Raw genomic sequence first — 17,609 nt, 5'->3', positions numbered from 1 at the left:
AATAGGGGTATCTTAATATGATAAGTGTTGGTAAGAAAGGGTAGTTTTTTTTTTGTGATTCTTGTGAAGCAAAAGTAAGAGACTCTACTCTAAACCTAAACTACTTGAAAGCATCGACTTTGGAATTAGACCTCGGTGAGCAGGATCAAGATCAAATACACATCAACTTAGAAAATTTAGTGTTTTTGACTTGGGCCAACAAGGTAAGTGGACTTATTGTTAAAATGCCTTCGAGTTTGGTTGGATCATTTCAGTGATGTATGATTGACACATACCAACCTGTGACCCATTTACATGTTTTTTAATGTTATGCTCATGTTTTTTAATGTTATGCTTTGATTATGTGATGTTTACTGTGATTATGTAATGATATGTACTTCTAGTATGCTAGCCCATATATGTTTATGATATATTCATGTTTAGCCTATAAGACATTGATGAGCCATCTATGATAATGATGAAAGATATGTCATGTATACATATGCACTTCTCATAGGGGAGTAATGTTATGAGAAGTAATGGAAGTATGATGTGCATCATAACCATATGCCATGATTTGAAAATGTGGAATCTCATGCATGTTGTGTGTCACAAGCACGGAATACTTCTCCAATATTTTATGTACTGACACGTACACCATGATTTGATACAAGTTTATTTCTTTCTGTGGTTTCTAGCAGTGTGAGCGTGCGCTAGTCCGCAGTCATGCCTATGGAGTACATATATTAGCCAACCTAATTGATTCATGTGTGCGTGAACTATGTGTAGAAAAGTATTATGTATCCTGTAACAGCCAAAAATAAATAAATAAATAAATAAATAAAAATTATTATAAAGAACAAGAAATTATTATTATGTAAAAAAAAAAAAATAATAATAATAATAATAATAAATTAATAAATAAGTAAATAAAAATAATTATTCCCTATCTCTCCTAGTCACTTTCCCCAACACACTCTCCTCAACCCACCTAAGATAGTTCCTAATGAAACAGAAATGAAAATGTCAGATTTGGGAAACAGAAATACCTGCAATTCCCTCCCAACACACTCTCCTCAACCCACCTGATAGTTCCTAACACACTCTCCTCAACCCACCTGAACTGATAGTTCCTAATGACAACACACTCTCCTACCTGATAGTTCCTAACACACTCTCCTCAACCCACCTGATAGTTCCTAATGACAACACACTCTCCTCAACCCACCTGATAGTTCCTAATGACAACACACTCTCCTCAACCCACCTGATAGTTCCTAATGACAACACACTCTCCTCAACCCACCTGATAGTTCCTAATGACAACACACTCTCCTCAACCCACCTGATAGTTCCTAATGACAACACACTCTCCTACCTGATAGTTCCTAACACACTCTCCTACCTGATAGTTCCTAACACACTCTCCTCAACCCACCTGATAGTTCCTAATGACAACACACTCTCCTCAACCCACCTGATAGTTCCTAATGACAACACACTCTCCTCAACACACCTGATAGTTCCTAATGACAACACACTCTCCTCAACCCACCTGATAGTTCCTAATGACAACACACTCTCCTCAACCCACCTGATAGTTCCTAATGACAACACACTCTCCTCAACCCACCTGATAGTTCCTAATGAAACAGAAATGAAAATGTCAGATCTGGGAAACAGAAATACCTGCAATTCCCTCTCCTCAACCCACCTGATAGTTCCTAATGAAACAGAAATGAAAATGTCAGATCTGGGAAACAGAAATACTTGCAATTCCCAGAAATACCTGCAAATGAAAAATGTCAGATTTGTGCAAAAATGAAACAGAAATGAAAATAATGAAACAGAAATGAAAATGTCAGATCTGGGAAACAGAAATACCTGCAATTCCCAGAAATACCTGCAAATGAAAAATGTCAGATTTGTGCAAAAATGAAACAGAAATGAAAATGTCAGATTTGGGAAACAGAAATACCTGCAAATGAAAAATATCATATTTGGGAAAACAGAAATAATATCATATTTGGGAAAACAGAAATACCTGCGTCAAATTTACCCAAACAGAAATATCTGAAATATGTGCGTCAAATTTACCCAAACAGAAATATCTGAAATATCTGCGTCAAATTTACCCAAACAGAAATACCTGCGTCAAATTTATAGGAGATTGATTTGCAGAGATTGATACAGAAATATCTGCATCACGTCAAATTTACCCCAACAGAAATATATACAGAAATATCTGCGTCACGTCAAATTTACCCCAACAGAAATATCTGCGTCAAAATATCTGCGTCACGTCAAATTTACCCAAACAGAAATATCTGCGTCAAATTTACCGTCAAATTTATAGGAGATTGATTTGCAGAGATTGATCAAGATTTGAGATTTCTATATCTCAGATCTCCTTTTTTTTATCCAATTATTTAGTTTTATTTAGCAATTTACCGGGTTAGAAAGATCGTCAGTATCAATAGCGGAAAAAAATAGAATCGATTAAATTGACCAAAATAATTGCTAAGGGTTAAACAGATTTAACGTATCAGAATTTCTTCTCTCGGCAAAAACAAAAAAAAAAAAAAAAGTTCAGGTTTAGTTTTGTCAGTGAGATATTTTGCTAGAAAAAGATTTTGATTTGAAGAGGTAAATAGTTTTCTTTTATTTTATTTAATGATATTAAAAGGATTTTGCATTTCGTAGTTTTCCTTTTATATTATTTAATGATATTAAAAGTTATCCTCAAACACAGGGGAGAGAAATACAGTAAGAGACCGGGAGGGAAGATTGTGAATATAATTGAAATTATCTGGAAAATGTTAAAGAGTATTAAACACGGTAAGAGAAAATAGAATATCTGGAAAATTTTAATGGGTATTAAATGGTTTATATGAAAATAATACTATAACAAACGTATATAAATATTTCAAGACCTAACTCAGGCAAAGACTTTAACGTTCGCATGAAGTATAACACATGAATCAATATAAATTAGAGAAACAATTTTGTAGAAATTCAAACTCGGAACTGATGTCATGGGCTCACATAGGTTGACTTGGAGTTCAATGGGCTTTCATTAAGGATAACGACGGAATCAAACTTTCATTAAGGATATATTCGTGACAACGACTTAAGCTAACCAGGTAAGTGACCTTACTATCGGCATGGTTATTTTTTGATGTTGACACGTGCCCTGTGGTTCTGCACGTGTCATATATATTGATATGTGTGAATTGTCTGTGGATTGATATGCTTCCTATATGTTATGTTATGTTATATAATATGTGGATTGTATGATAATAATTATGGTATGATGTGCTCTAGGAGATGTTTGAGATAGGATACGAGAAGGATGCACAGAACAAAATGTAACGATAGGAGTAAGATACGTTCACGAAACGTTAAGGTTAGGTTACATACCGGAGTGCTATGGATAGGAGAGATTGATGAAAGAATACGGTTAGGTTATGGGTAGAAAGGGATAGGTTTGTGATAGATTGATAGAACGATGGCGTTAGGATACGTTCTGGTGATGATATGACTAAGATACGTCACGTAATGATATGTCTGCGATAGGTATAAGAATGTTAAGGCTATGGTAAGTTAGAGAACGATATGACTATGAAGTGTTTACGTTATGACTTGGTTATGATATGATACATTGTATGCTAGATTATTGTGCTTAAGTACGAAATCATGTGAACGTGAATGTATGTTATTTATGCTACTTAGTTGATATGATATGAATGCATGTGACGATGTGTGGCCCTTGTACGATTATGACTTGTTGTATGGGTAATGAAATGTAACTGAATGAATTGTATGACATGAAATACGGTAAATTGCATGATACATAACCCCGCTAGGAATATGTATGATATGTAACGAAATGAGAATGAGAATGACATGTAAGCATGAAAACGTGACACGGGGTTATGTTCATTAAATGATGACTGTAGGACTAGTGGGACCTCATGTATATTGTGTGATCATGCATTTGGGGGGATACCCCTATCCCATCACGAGGGTACGGACGCGTACATCCAAATGGCAGGACAACGATCGTTATGCCCTGCATAGGGCTGCCATGACGGTTTTAGTTTTAACGGGTCCCGGTGGGCCCCCAGAGCATGCCCACCGGCTAGGGACAGTGGCCCAGCGGTGTGCAAACTAGCTGGTGAGCCCATACTCGCACGTATGGGCTGCGTGTAGAGTATATGGTACACGTCCACGATTACCTGTTAGGATTACACCGTAGGGAAAACGAAACGAAACGAAAGATAGGTCCCATCATTTCATTGCATGTGATTGTTGCATTTAACCCCAATAGTGGGGTCACTTACTGAGTATTTCTTTAAATACTCAGGCCATGTGCTATTACATTTTTCAGGTTAAGGCAAGGCATTCCTGTACGGCTGACGACGGCATCGCAATTCGAGATCATGGCACATGCATAGGATAGTGGTATTTATTTTCTTAGACTTAGGATAGAATAAGATGTTTTAAACTTAAACGCTTATTTATTTTATTTCGGGTCTTTTGTTGTGTCGTTTTAAAGATGTTTTCGAAACACGTAAGTCCATGGCTGTGTTTTTAAGATAAAGGTTATGTTTTATGGAATTTAAATGAAGTCTTCCGCATTCAATGTTTATGGTATGTATACAGTAGCGACCTTAAATTAAGTAGAAAATTTCGGATCGTTACATATCCAATTCTACTTGGAAAAGAAAGTAGAACCCAAGAACAATCATGAAAAGATAGGTCCTACCATGAACCAAGATTGGTTATGATTGCATTTTCGGCCCCAACAGTGAGGCCACTTACTGATTATTTTTAAATACTCAAACCAGGTTTACTATTTTTTTTTAAGTCGGCTCTCATGTATAGATGATGACATTAGTTGAGGAGGTCGTGGAAGTTACGATAGTTGGCTTTCTGCATCCAAGTCATAGTCCTTAAGATAGGAAAATAGCATCTTGACAAGACATGTTATTTTTTTTTCAATTTTCATTTATGTTAGATGCTATTATTGTGTTGGATGAGTTTATGTACATTTAAATGATTTTCTTGTTCACGATATTCATGATATGCATGTAGTAACAACCTTACCTTAGTATAAAAAGTAAGGTCATTACATCATATATTTATTAATTTTATGTCAAATCATTTAAACTATCATAATAAGGCGTATGCCAAGTTTCATTTAATTCAGAATTTATTGGGCTATTAAACATGTTAAAATGTCCACCATGGGTATTTTCGTTGTTTTCAACCTTAATGATAATTAATGTCCTAAACAAAACATAATGATTACTATAACATCTCACTTAATTTTTAACTTTGTCGAATTATTTCATGGGTCAATTTAAACAAAAGCTCGATTCGATTATACCAAGTAAAAGTTGTGTGTTAAGCCATTTCTTACTTACCCAAAAACACTTCTATAAATCGTTGAATGTCGAGTTTATTAGCCTTTGATTCTTTTGATTTGTAAGGCTTAATCGGTTTTTGCATTCTAGATACTTTTAGGATCAAGAATCAGCCTAATTGATGCTATGTAGGCCTCTAATTTCTTCCCGAATTGTGTGTATGAAGCTAGAAAAGAACTGCCTATAATGCTTCATTTTTAAAATTGAAGACATGAAAATGTAGCCCTCATTGAGCTCTTTAAAACCCTACCATCAACGACCTTAGACTCTACAAAATTCTTACAAGTTCCATTATGCAAGTTCATAAAAATTGACCTTTTTTGCTACTAAGACTATTTCAAGCCAATCAAGACTGCTGGATCATTCATGGCAGCTCCTCATAGCAGCAAGCAAGATTCAGAGTAACGTGGGAAGCCCAAAAACCACTATTCAACAACCATATGTGCATAAAATCAAGCTTTGTAAGGTTATTTTTGCAATTTTTAACTCTTTGGGCTATTCTCAAAGTTCTAACATACAGGGCTATTTTTCAAATTTTCAATTATCAGGTATATTTTTCAAATTCCTTCGAAAAGATCATGAAAGAAATTAATATAAAGTAACCTCATGGTTCTTTGATTGTATGTCTATGATAATGCATTTCCATTAAGTTAAAAAGCAATTAATGTAACAGACACATTGGTAACCCACTTTGAAGTTCCTTAAACAAACTCCATTTCCATTTTTATGCTCAAGACATTGTTTCTTGCAAGACCACAAGTCGCATGCCTTTGGATCAATCACTGTCATGCATCTTCCTCCTCCATCTCCCCTCATTTCCACCACCTTCCCTGTTCATATTTAGTTATATACGTAAATAAAAATGAGCATAGTTCAATTATAATTGACGTACGTAGTTTAAATACCTGAGAAGAAGAGAAAAGGAAGCGTTAATACGAAAAAGAGAGGCAGGCAAAGCTTCATCTCTCAAAGAATTGAACAATGGAACAACAATGTAAGAGAAGGCATTTAAAGGGCTACCAAAACACCATTTGCCTTAGTTCCATCAAAAGATTTGCATCTTTACCCACTTTCTTCTTTCCTTTGTCTTTGTACACTAAAATAAGTATAAAATAAGTTTTTTTTTAATCAATTTATACACTAAAATTGAATAAATAAAATAGAGATATGTTTGGGAGTATTTGTGGCCTAAAAATATTCATAAAAGTAAAGAAAAAAAATAGAAGAAGTAAGAAAGAAGAGTAGTTGTTTCTGGTTTGTGGGTGGACATGGAAGTTTGGCACATTGGGTAATGTCTAAAAGAGAGACAAATTTGAGGTGGAAATCTAGAAGACATGCACTTCATTTCTATGGTGCCTTCAATACCAATACTCCATTGGTTTTTATGTTGAAATTTAGTGTGCTTTTTGGGTGTGTTGTGGGGAAGGCATTCACTATTTTGGTCGTTGTCACACCACTATCTATACACCATTATGCACTAATACTACTTCCAATTATTCTCATACTACGCATGTAGGCGTGGGTAGACATCCTATAAACATGGTGTAGGGTGTCACGATCGTACTTTTTCAATCGTGCGATATCGTGATCTTGATACGCTCACAACAAGCCTTAAAGGAGAACTCAAGCCCTATTCACAGTTTTTGTCCAGCTATGTGGCTTCGTCAGATCTGAGGTGAGGTTCGCCTTCGCAAACCGAACATCACTTGTGCAGAATCTAAGCTTGTCTGGCCACACACGTCGCCTACATGTGCATGTTCAATTGTCAACGATACAACAACATCGAATTTCATCATCATCTCATTTTCCAACAACACGACTCATACATTGTGATGTCATCACATGTCTTGAGAGAGATAGGTCATCCTGGCTTGCTCAGCCACATCCATTAGAAACTGACCCATGTGGCGATTATCTCATGGAGACATCTTGAACATCCATCCATTCGGGTTCTCGCGAGCATTAAACTCTCTCATGTCCATGCTAAACCATTTACAATATACATTCCAGATAGCGAGTGAATAATTCAACCTTTGACACATGGGTTGGGGCGCAATACTGGCACACTCATGTTGTAAAGTGCTATCTTTAAAAGACTCTTTTCAAAGGAAGACGCTTGAGATGCTCGTCCTGTGACGCTCGTCTACGCTGTGACACACATACGTGCCACAAGATAGCTTGCTTAGGCCACAAGGCCCGGGTTGTGGACAGCTGACACCATGCCTCCGCCTATAGTACACTTCTTAGGCATTTTCAATCCTTCTCGAGTAGACGTCATTTTGGCAAACGAACATACAACCTCATGCATAGTTCATTGAGTATCCGATTGACATCAAATTTGGTGTGCTTTCATCTTTCATATATACAGACTTAATGTCGAAACTCATATCAAAACTCCGACTTCTAAGGTTATGGCTTGGGGCCCTACCTGGCTCTCTTCAAGCTTATCTTCGACACTTTTGTCACCTTGTTCTCTCAAACCTTGCATATGCCTCGACTTAGGAATGCACACTCTTGGTGTGTTGAATGATGCACCATCCTCCTCGGTCGCATCATGACACTTCTCAATCTTGGTGCTCGTGTCGCCGGATGGGTGCCACTTGAGGGTCGCCCCTTGTTTGTTTTGTGTGTGGGGGCCCATCATGACACTTCTCTCGGTGAGGTTGTGACACAGGGCATCCCGTTTAGAATTAGAAATTTAGGTGAGGAAACCATGAAACATGTCATCTTGCTAAAGCTGGCACAAGGCATCCCATCTAGATGAGGAAAATATGATCCCGGTAAGGCTGTTGCAGAGCATCCCATCTAGATGAGGAAAAACATAGATATCATGATACACTGCATGGTGGGAGATTAAGGGTCACATCGGGGATGATTAGAGTATTACATTGCATTCTTTGGGGTCATGATAACTTTAAAGCATGGGTGTGTAATGTTCATGTCTTGCTCATGTTCTTAGGGTAGTAATCCTCACATATCATCATGGGCTAACCCTCAAGTAATAACACCCTCTAACTTCATGGCATGCTTAGAATTCAAGGCCCTAAAGTAAGCATGCATGTCATATTTGTGTTAACATATCATCCTCATTAGCTTAAACTAGTTATAGCATCCTACTTGTCATTACATAACAAATTCTTATTATTGTAACATCAGTGCATGAGTCTTCATAAACTATCTTACTTCACATTTGACATTTGACATTTGTTCACTTTACCCTCAATTCTTGATTTATCTCCTAAACGTGAAACCTTGTCTAACCTCTTATATCTTTTAAAGTAGACCATATATAAAAATTTAGGTTATTTGGAGTTCATTTAATACATGACCTTAGGCATGTAGAGGCATTTGGGTCATTTTGCACTTATCTTTGGTTTAGCACCTAAACAAACTCCAATGACCATCAAACTTTATACATATCCTTATCATGTCATCTTAAGCCCCCTAGTAAAAATTAATAAATAGCGGAATTCATTTAGTAGGTCATTTTAACGTTACTTAAATCTTAAGCAAAACACTCAGTTTAGGTCTTTAACTTGTAGTTCTTGGCTTAATTCTTGCATAATTCTTAAGCCTTTACTTGAACTAAGGTTCATATTATAATCCAAATGGTTCCTATAACTATAACTTAAGAAAAGTTCTAAATAGATATTTATCTTATTGTTGACATTTGAGTCCTCAATTCTCGAGCTTCCAGTACCAAATGGCTCCAATTTTTCCTTTGAGTATATTCTTAAGGAACCAAAAAGAATTTTATCGGGTTGACCTGAGCCATCTCATTATTACCTTTTATTTTAGCTGGGTCTATTATTATCCCCTTACTCGATACCACACGTCTAGGAAAGCCACTTCATAAAGCTACAAATCACACTCTGAGAATTTGACGTACAACTAGTGTACTCTCAGCACTGATAATATTTTTCTTAGGTGATGCTTGTGATTCACCTCTGTCTTAGAGAACACTAGAATAGTCAATTAAGACAACGAGGAAAATATGGAGAAAGTCCTCAAACACTCAGTTCATCAACTCTATAAATACTAGCGGCATTGGTTAGATCAAATGACATAACAATAAGCTCGTCATGCCTACAACGGCTCTTGAAGGTCGTCTTCGATATGTCCTTCATTCTAATCCCAATTGTTGAAACATATCAATCGTAGTCATAATTAGGTAGTAGAAGTCATAAATCAAACCTATAAACTATACTATTCAAACTTCCATTCAAGCAAATTCTCAATCATTCTTTTTTTTTCAATTTAGTGAAAGATGAGACATTAAGAAAAGTTTTCTAGATCAATTCCAACCAGTATTAACGAAGTAAGGAGGGAGGACGTAAGGTTTGAAATTCTTTCAGTATTTGGAGTCATTTTGGAGTTCAAGGAAGGTAGGAACAAGTCATTTCTTACTCTAGTTCCTCCAACCGTTGAAGTCCAAGCAAAACACGTTTAATCATAGAGATCTTATGATTAGGTCACTGGAAAGGAAGATGCACCTTGTTGTTATAAGTAGTAACTTTCATTTCTTTTCAGTCTTTCTTAGTCATCCTATCCTCAGGATCGCTTTCATTCGGATGTGGTCTTAGTTCATTCATATACCACTCCTTTACTCGGGTGTCATAAAGTCCTAATCAAACGAGTGGGAGGGTAGGGCCTCATTGTCCAATTTTGAAATCATCATTTAAAGGAACTACTCATCTACTTGCATCTATTTGGGAATGAATGAATTATATCTCATAAATTTAAGTCTCCCATTTCCTAATTGGTCAGGTCCCCAAAATTGTAGGCTTATTGAATTGACTACAAAAGTCCCCAAAATTGTACGTAAGAGTTCTTAACTCACTAAGAATTAAGATTGAGTCATATATGATCATTTTGTAAATTATCAATCTTCTCAATTAATCAACTTATGAAAATATTAAATATTTTGTGGTCCAATCTTATACAATCTTATAGTATAGGATACTTCCACTCAAATATTTCCATACGAAGGACATGAATCAAATCATTTGTTACAATTACAAAGTAAGTTGCACCATTGATATTACTAGGATAAGCCCATTAGCCTTATCCATATGCTATAGATCCTTTAGGTTATTTTGTGAATATGATTCTCACGTAGGTAAACCACAAACTATTCAATATTACATTAATAATCACAGTTTTTTGATACAATAGATAACGTTAAATTGCAAGTAAAATAATCAAAATTATTATTAAAATTAAATTATTAATTACGAAATTTTAGAGTATAAAATATCTAACCTGAACCACACATACATAATGTAGTTAGCAAGCATACAATTCTCTCCATAATATACCCAACAGACCAATAAGTTGGAACTAGAAAGAGGTCACGCCTCACAGATCATGATACGTGATTACAACACATACAATTGTAAAGAGCTAACCAATTCACTCAAAGATCCCCTACTAAACTGTGAGAGAGACTAAGAATGAGACTTAACTCTGCTCTGGAGCATACGCATTTTGAGAAATCGAGTGATGAGATGTCAACCGAGCTGAGAGCCTTGATTGGGCCAAACATGAGAGCCTACCGAAGCTAGACTAAGTGAAACAATCAGCCCATATAGGATCTAAACATGAGATAATTTTGGGTTAGAGGGGTTAGGATCCAATAAAGGCCGGCTATCCTCCATTAGCCTCCAGAGCTACAAGTTAGCATTTCTCTTTATTTTTTCAGATATATGTCTTATATTCCATGTCACTACATTACGATTTCATGGATCACGTGTTCCAAAAAGTAGTGTTACACTAATTCTATCTATGCTCTCACTCATATAATACAGTAGAACAGTGAAGATGGGGGAGTCATGCCCATTTAATCTCCAGGCAAGAGCAGGAACATTAAAATGAAAGACCGAAGACTTGTACATGACAAAACGACATATTAAAAAAATATTTTTATATGATTTGTTTGATAGGTTGTGTACAAAAAGAGTTTAACAACTACATAACAATTCATTTTTGTGTTTGGCCGGTAACTCTAATTCTCTCACTTAAACCCACGTTTGATGCTTACTCCACTCTTTCTCCCTCAAAGCAACCGACTCACAAACAGATGTACCCACCAATCCTTTTTTAATTTCTAAAAGTTCTTTTGCAGGTCAATCTTTGATCATTGCGGAAGCATAGTTGTGTAGGACTAACAACTAGAGATGTCCATTAAATTTACCCGGTTAGATCAAGATCCTTCGGAGACCGCCTCAAATGTGGCAGAGAAACCCCAATTAAACAGAGAATCCTGTGAAATTGGGAGTGAAAACAATGTTGATATTATGCTATAGTGAACATCTCAATTGAGAACTCCACCATTGGCTTTTTCACTTGTTCAGTCATTTGCTTAAAGTTCTTAATATAACATTTAAATTATAATACTGAAAAAGTTATTTTTATATCATCTCAAGCACAGTTATGTTTTGAACATTTTAAAATAATTACGAATAGATAATATGTATATTTACGTTTTTAATAAAAATACATTACAATCCTACTCTAATTTTCCCCAAATAAAAATTTTTATTATATATTAAAAAAAGAAAATAACTTCTAGTTGTCTCATATTTATATTTATTTTAGATTTAAAAATTAAATTAAGGTGTGTTAAGACCTCGATAGTAATACCTTTCAAATGTTTAACTCCTTGTGGGCACCCATTCATCAGGTAACTACCAACTTGGCATCATTCTTTTAGATTACGGCCGTTTTTGTAATTAGTAGTTGTTAGTGGCCATTTTGTATATTTTTTAAACTGTCTCAGTTGCTTTCAAATGTTGAGTGAAGCTAAATTTATGACATATAATAGCCTCCAACCCCCTAAGAAACATCTGGAAACATGAGATCATCTGCTACATAACAATTCCATGAACCAATTTGCATTCAATTACACCAATAAAACCATAGTCATCTCGTGTACAACTTTGGTAGAGGGCGGACTAAGCTCGCATAAATATTCACTTCAGAATCCAAACCAGGAGAAAATGCATAAAAAATGAAAAACACACGGCCACTGACCAGAAAATGGGGCAGGGCTTGCATATGTAGTTAGTCCATCTCATCTGTTACCCATATGGGCACTCAGATCACCCTCGGCCTCTGCCTCCAACTATATCAAGAAAAACACAACAGCATGGCATTACTGTTTGTATCTACTCTCAAATTCCACTTTGAAATCGTAGATGAATTTTTAAAAACTAAAAAACGAATAATGATTCAGTTGAATTTACCTCTGTTGGCACCCGGTTTTCCACCAGGGCCACCCTTTCCACGTCCTCCAGAAGCAGCTTTAGCACCATCATCAAAGCCTCGCCCCATTCCTTTTGCTGGTCTTCCACCAGGACCATCCTCACGCCCTCTTCCTCTTCCACGTCCCACACCCGGAGGTTTCCTATCTGAAAATTCAGTGACCAACCATCAGTTTCCTTAATACAAAAGCTATAACTTGTCAAAACCAAGGGCAAAAGAGAATTTAATCTTAATCTTAATGGCGTTGTTTATTTAGACTCAAGAGAAAATACATCGAAACGTCAGCAAATGTCTTTGGTGTTTTATGGAGTGTTATCAAATGCCCATCCTTTAGTACATGGATTTTGTCAAAAATTTTAGTAAGGCCAGATGAATAATCAATGAAATTGATTTTAAAGTTCCCTATAAGCAAAATATATTTCACTCCAATTGATTATATCATAAAATGCTTTGACACCATACCTGCACGAGTTTTGGTTTCTTCCTGTACTTTATCAATAACCTGGGAAACAATACAAAATTAGTGAATGAGAACGTTTTACGTCTGCATGCTTGTGCATGTGTGTATGGATGAGGAAGATACTTGAGCTAGCAAATATTGCAACAGTTTGCACAAAAACTTTGCTATGGTTATGACAAGTAAAATGATGGGAATGATAATTTCTATAATCACAAAAAGAACAGTTTTAACAAGTAACTGAATTGGTGGATGACGAAGGGTAAAATCAAATAAAAAAGTTAAAAATTATCACAAATTGGAGTACACCCCCTTCCATTTTGAAAATAGGTGGATGCATCATCATTGTATACTTTTCTACCTTCATTGGAATATTGGTGAATTAACACCCCTCTTTGAGGATGGCTGGTCCCTGGTTTTATGAAAAAACTTGAAGGTCTAAAGGTTATTCTAAAGGATAAGAATCATGACACTTACGGCTGTTTAACAGCCGAAAAAAACCAAGTTGTATCTGAGATTTCCATTATTGACAGTATGGAGGAGTCAGGTGACATGCTCCCTAACTACAAAATCCAAAGGATTTCTATGAAAGGACAGTTGCACTATTTCACCGCCAAAAAGGAGACTTTGAAAGATGGTGATATTAACTCTCTTTCATTCACCGTATCATGGATTCAAAAAGAAGAAAAAGTACTATAACAGAATATCTTTCTGAACAGAACCGAAGCTGCCTAACAGATGGTGAAATTGAACAAATAATTATTTCATTGAAAAAACATTTGGAAGCTGCACAGGCAATCGTTCCCTCCCTCAACTTACTCAATGGGGACCCTATTTTAGCTACACATGCATCCCAATTGGAAGCAGACTTTACTGAGGAAGAAATAAAACATGCTGTTTTTTATTTGGGCACGAACAAATCTCCCGGTCCCAATGGTTTTACTGCTGAATTATTTTTTTAAAAAATTGAACATCCTTAAAGGTGACGTCATGAGGTCTGTTCCAAGACATTTTAAGGATGGATTAACAATGCCTCCTTAATTGAGATCGTCATTTGTCTCATCCCTAAGAGAGTGGACTCACCTACAGTCAATGACAATAGACCAACCTGCCTTACTTTAGCCTTTACAAGGTATTCTCATTTCTAAAGTTCCCTCTGAAAGACTTGGGAAGAACCCGCAATTAAAAACTATCAATCATCTTTTACTTTTGTTCGCCAAAATCTTGATGCATCATACATTGCTAATGAGCTAGTGGATGAATGAAAAGAAATAAAAAATAAATGTTATCACATCAAGCTCTACATATATATATATTTTTTTTTAACAAACAAAATTGTTCATTGAAAAAATTAAGAGAGACTAAGGTTCAAAGATACAAGCTCTATAAAGGAGTGAAAAGAGAAAAAAAAAAAAAAAGAAATAAATAAAAAAAAACAAAAAATAAAAGAAACCAAGAAACAAAAATAAATAAATAAATAAAAACAAGAAATAAAAGAAACCAAGAAACAATTATATGCGAACAAAGTATTACAATATCAACAGATATCTTGTAATGAGAAGAGCTTCGGATAAAGTGTATCTGACTCGTAAAGAGCAAATGTATCAAAGGGAGGAAGATTAACTCTCGTCCAAGCCATTCTATCCAACCTTCCTATTTACTACCTCACCCTTCGAAAATTTCCCACAAAGGTTGCTAAATTGATTGAACTATTCAGGAATTTCTTTTGGGAAAGGCTCCACCGGTGAACCACAAACAATTAAATGGGAAACAGTTCTTCTCCCCATTGAAAAAGCGGTTTGGGCCTCCATTATATCAAAGATAAAGCCGTGCTCTCTAGCCAAGTGGCTTTGGCACTAGAAAAAGGAGAAACATTAATTCATGGCTATATTTGGTCCACAGTGGGAAATGGGTTATCCATTGATTTTTGGAATGATTCCTGGTTGTGTAATAGACCTTGGATCTTTATTTTCCCAAGCTCTTTCGGGTTACTAATAAGAAGACAGTTTCAGTCAAAGATATGTGGCATGAATATACAGCTCTTTGGGGCTAGGATTTCAGAAGATTATTGAAGGATGATTCAATCACATAATGGGCTAACCTAATCCTCCTCTTCTCCAACTTTAGTTTGAGTTTTGATGGTGATGATTGAGTTCGACCACACAAGGCTAATGGTGATTTTTCTGTCAAATCCTTGCTTAAAATTAGAATCCTTGACCTCTCAGCTGTTAGTTCCTCCCATCTTTTTACAAAGTGATTCGGCATGATGAATACCCAAAGAAGGTAAAATTCTTCACTTGGGAGCTATCACACAAGGGTATAAACACTCATGATAGCCTTTAGAGGCATCTTCCTTACATGGCCATCTCTCCTAGTCGCAGTGCATCCTTAGCAAGAGCAGTATGGAAAATCAATCTCACTTATTTAATCACTACTCTTTGCTCAAAGCTTCAGGATTGACATTCAACTTATATTTGGCTGGTTGGTGGTGCTCTCCAATGGCCCTTACTCTCTCCTCAACATCCTCTTTTTGGGCCATCCCTTCAAGGATAAGGAGTTTCTTTGGAAGACTTTTGTTTGTGCTTTTTAGTGGTTGGTTAGAAACAATAGGACCTTCAGTACAAAGGAAAACGATTACTTGGCTTCCTTTGATAGTGTTGTTTACCTTACTATTACTTGGTGTAAGTTGAACTCTATGTTTTACTCTAGCTTTTCTTTACTTTTGACCTATTTGAGATGTCTTGTGTAACACTTTTGGTCTGGGGCTTTCTCTCCCTCACTGTTTGTAATCTCATACATCAATGAAAATATTTCTAGCCACCAAAAAATAACAATAATAATAATAAATAAATAAATAATTAAACACAAAGTTGTAAAAGTAAAAGAAGATAGGAAATGATATTAGAAACCAGAAATAAAAATGAGATGTGGCTGGCAAGCATGTGACAGAAATGGGCAAAGAACTAAATCTTAAGGCATATGGGTTTTTTGTTCTAAAAGCATATATATAATTGGTCCTCTGAAACCTCCAAAGTCATAATTAGACGTTAAAAAATGGAAATAGCTTCCATGATTACCTCATCAGGAACTCGCAAATACTTGATTGTATTACCACGGATATAACATTCAGGCATTCGCCAAAACCGGTCACCATCCTAAATTTGATAATTATAAAACTTAGCCATTGCAAACAATCATCAAGAAAAAGAAAGAAAAACAAACGTAAAAGAGCAAAATTCATCCATAAAATAAAAGTGCATTTACTTTAGAAGTGCAGATGACTTCCCGGAGATGAATGTTCATCCACGTATCACAATTAACCAAATGGCCGTTGTACGTCTCACCATTTTTCAGTTCCACCAACTGTTCAACACAGAAATTACACATTCATAAAATACATTCACAAACAAATTCCTAAGATGAAAGTTATTGGCATAGCAGCCGCAATCGCACAGACAAAGCACAGCCTTACAAGTTACAACTAAAATGAATTCGCAAAGTGGCATTTTAGGCACGTGAAAATATTAATAATGATAATCATAATTGGAGCTCCGGGGAAAGAAGGGTTCAAAACACATGGTGCCACCTATCTCGATATAAAATTTGTAAAGTTCATTGACAATAAAATGTGAGTCTGTCTCTACCCGTATATACTAAAAGATTCAAATAAGAAAATTGAAATGAGGCCCTTACCATTGGATGCCCTTGAGCAGTCTTTAGGAGCGAAAGTGGAAGCTGAGAAGTGGAAAAAAAATCTTTCAGAGTTCATCCAAAAAGAGAAAAGAACGAACAAAACAAATAACGACGGAGCATTTGAAGGAATCAATTCAACTGATCCGAGGCATTGAGTGAATAAATACACGCTCATAAGTTACAACCATCAAAATTTAGAAACTGTGTTCAAAACACAAGTGGACCAAAAAGAAAAACAAAACACATACCATCTTCAAGAATACGGAGCAGACTCGTAGAAGCAGAAACAACCTGTAGGGAAAGAAGAAAAAAAAAAACCCTAAAAGAATTTAAATCATCCGAATGATCCTACATTGGAATAAACAGAATCATATAATGGAACATTGACCGATAAACCAATGAAGTGAAAAGAGAAAAACAGAATCACAAACCTCCAGAGCCCCCGATCCGAAGAGAATCAACTTCTTGGAGTGCAGTAGAAAATTCTCGAACGGTTTCAAAAGTGCCCGCGATGGGTGTTTGGGCAGGATTCGAAGGAGGAACTTTGAAAATAGGTTTAAATCTAATGTCCCGGTACAATCAATAATGTTCTCGGCTTCTAAGACGACCGAACCAATTTAAAACCGAAGAAAACCGATCTTCAAACAATTCGATCGGTTCGGTTCTTCCGATTTGGGCTTTTATTGGGCCGACGGCGGCGGCGGCGGCTTAGACAATAATGGCCGGAGTAATCAACATTTTTATTTTATTTCGATCGAGTTTTAAAAAATTATTATTTATCAACATTT

The 17,609-nt window shown here is 35.9% G+C and overlaps 1 protein-coding gene and 1 long non-coding RNA gene across 3 annotated transcripts; both read right to left on the bottom strand.

Moving 5' to 3' along the window:
• Window positions 1–5,851: 5,851 nt before the first annotated feature.
• On the bottom strand, window positions 5,852–6,745 carry LOC111787557 (uncharacterized). The gene is made up of 2 exons (XR_002814003.2): window positions 6,314–6,745; window positions 5,852–6,238 (listed from the first exon to the last, which is right to left on the bottom strand). It is a non-coding gene; the product is annotated as an uncharacterized LOC111787557 (long non-coding RNA).
• A 5,540-nt stretch (window positions 6,746–12,285) lies between these two features.
• Window positions 12,286–17,407, bottom strand: LOC111787556 (putative U6 snRNA-associated Sm-like protein LSm4). Of its 2 annotated transcripts, none has more exons than XM_023667561.2 (8): window positions 17,253–17,407; window positions 17,070–17,112; window positions 16,822–16,863; window positions 16,393–16,491; window positions 16,206–16,283; window positions 13,134–13,173; window positions 12,653–12,817; window positions 12,286–12,531 (listed from the first exon to the last, which is right to left on the bottom strand). In XM_023667561.2, exons 2-8 carry the CDS (start codon window positions 17,070–17,072, stop codon window positions 12,509–12,511), a joined length of 450 nt encoding a protein of 149 aa, XP_023523329.1. In that variant the 5' UTR covers window positions 17,073–17,112; window positions 17,253–17,407; the 3' UTR covers window positions 12,286–12,508. The 2 variants fall into 2 exon arrangements, with proteins under 2 accessions (XP_023523329.1, XP_086977082.1); XM_087120956.1 differs by having other exon boundaries at window positions 17,070–17,169; window positions 17,253–17,395.
• Window positions 17,408–17,609: the final 202 nt, after the last annotated feature.

This window comes from Cucurbita pepo, chromosome 2 (genome assembly GCF_057944985.1).
Source record: "Cucurbita pepo subsp. pepo isolate OVF chromosome 2, ASM5794498v1, whole genome shotgun sequence".
Lineage (NCBI taxonomy): Eukaryota > Viridiplantae > Streptophyta > Magnoliopsida > Cucurbitales > Cucurbitaceae > Cucurbita > Cucurbita pepo.
This window is presented reverse-complemented; position numbering and strand designations above follow the sequence as displayed.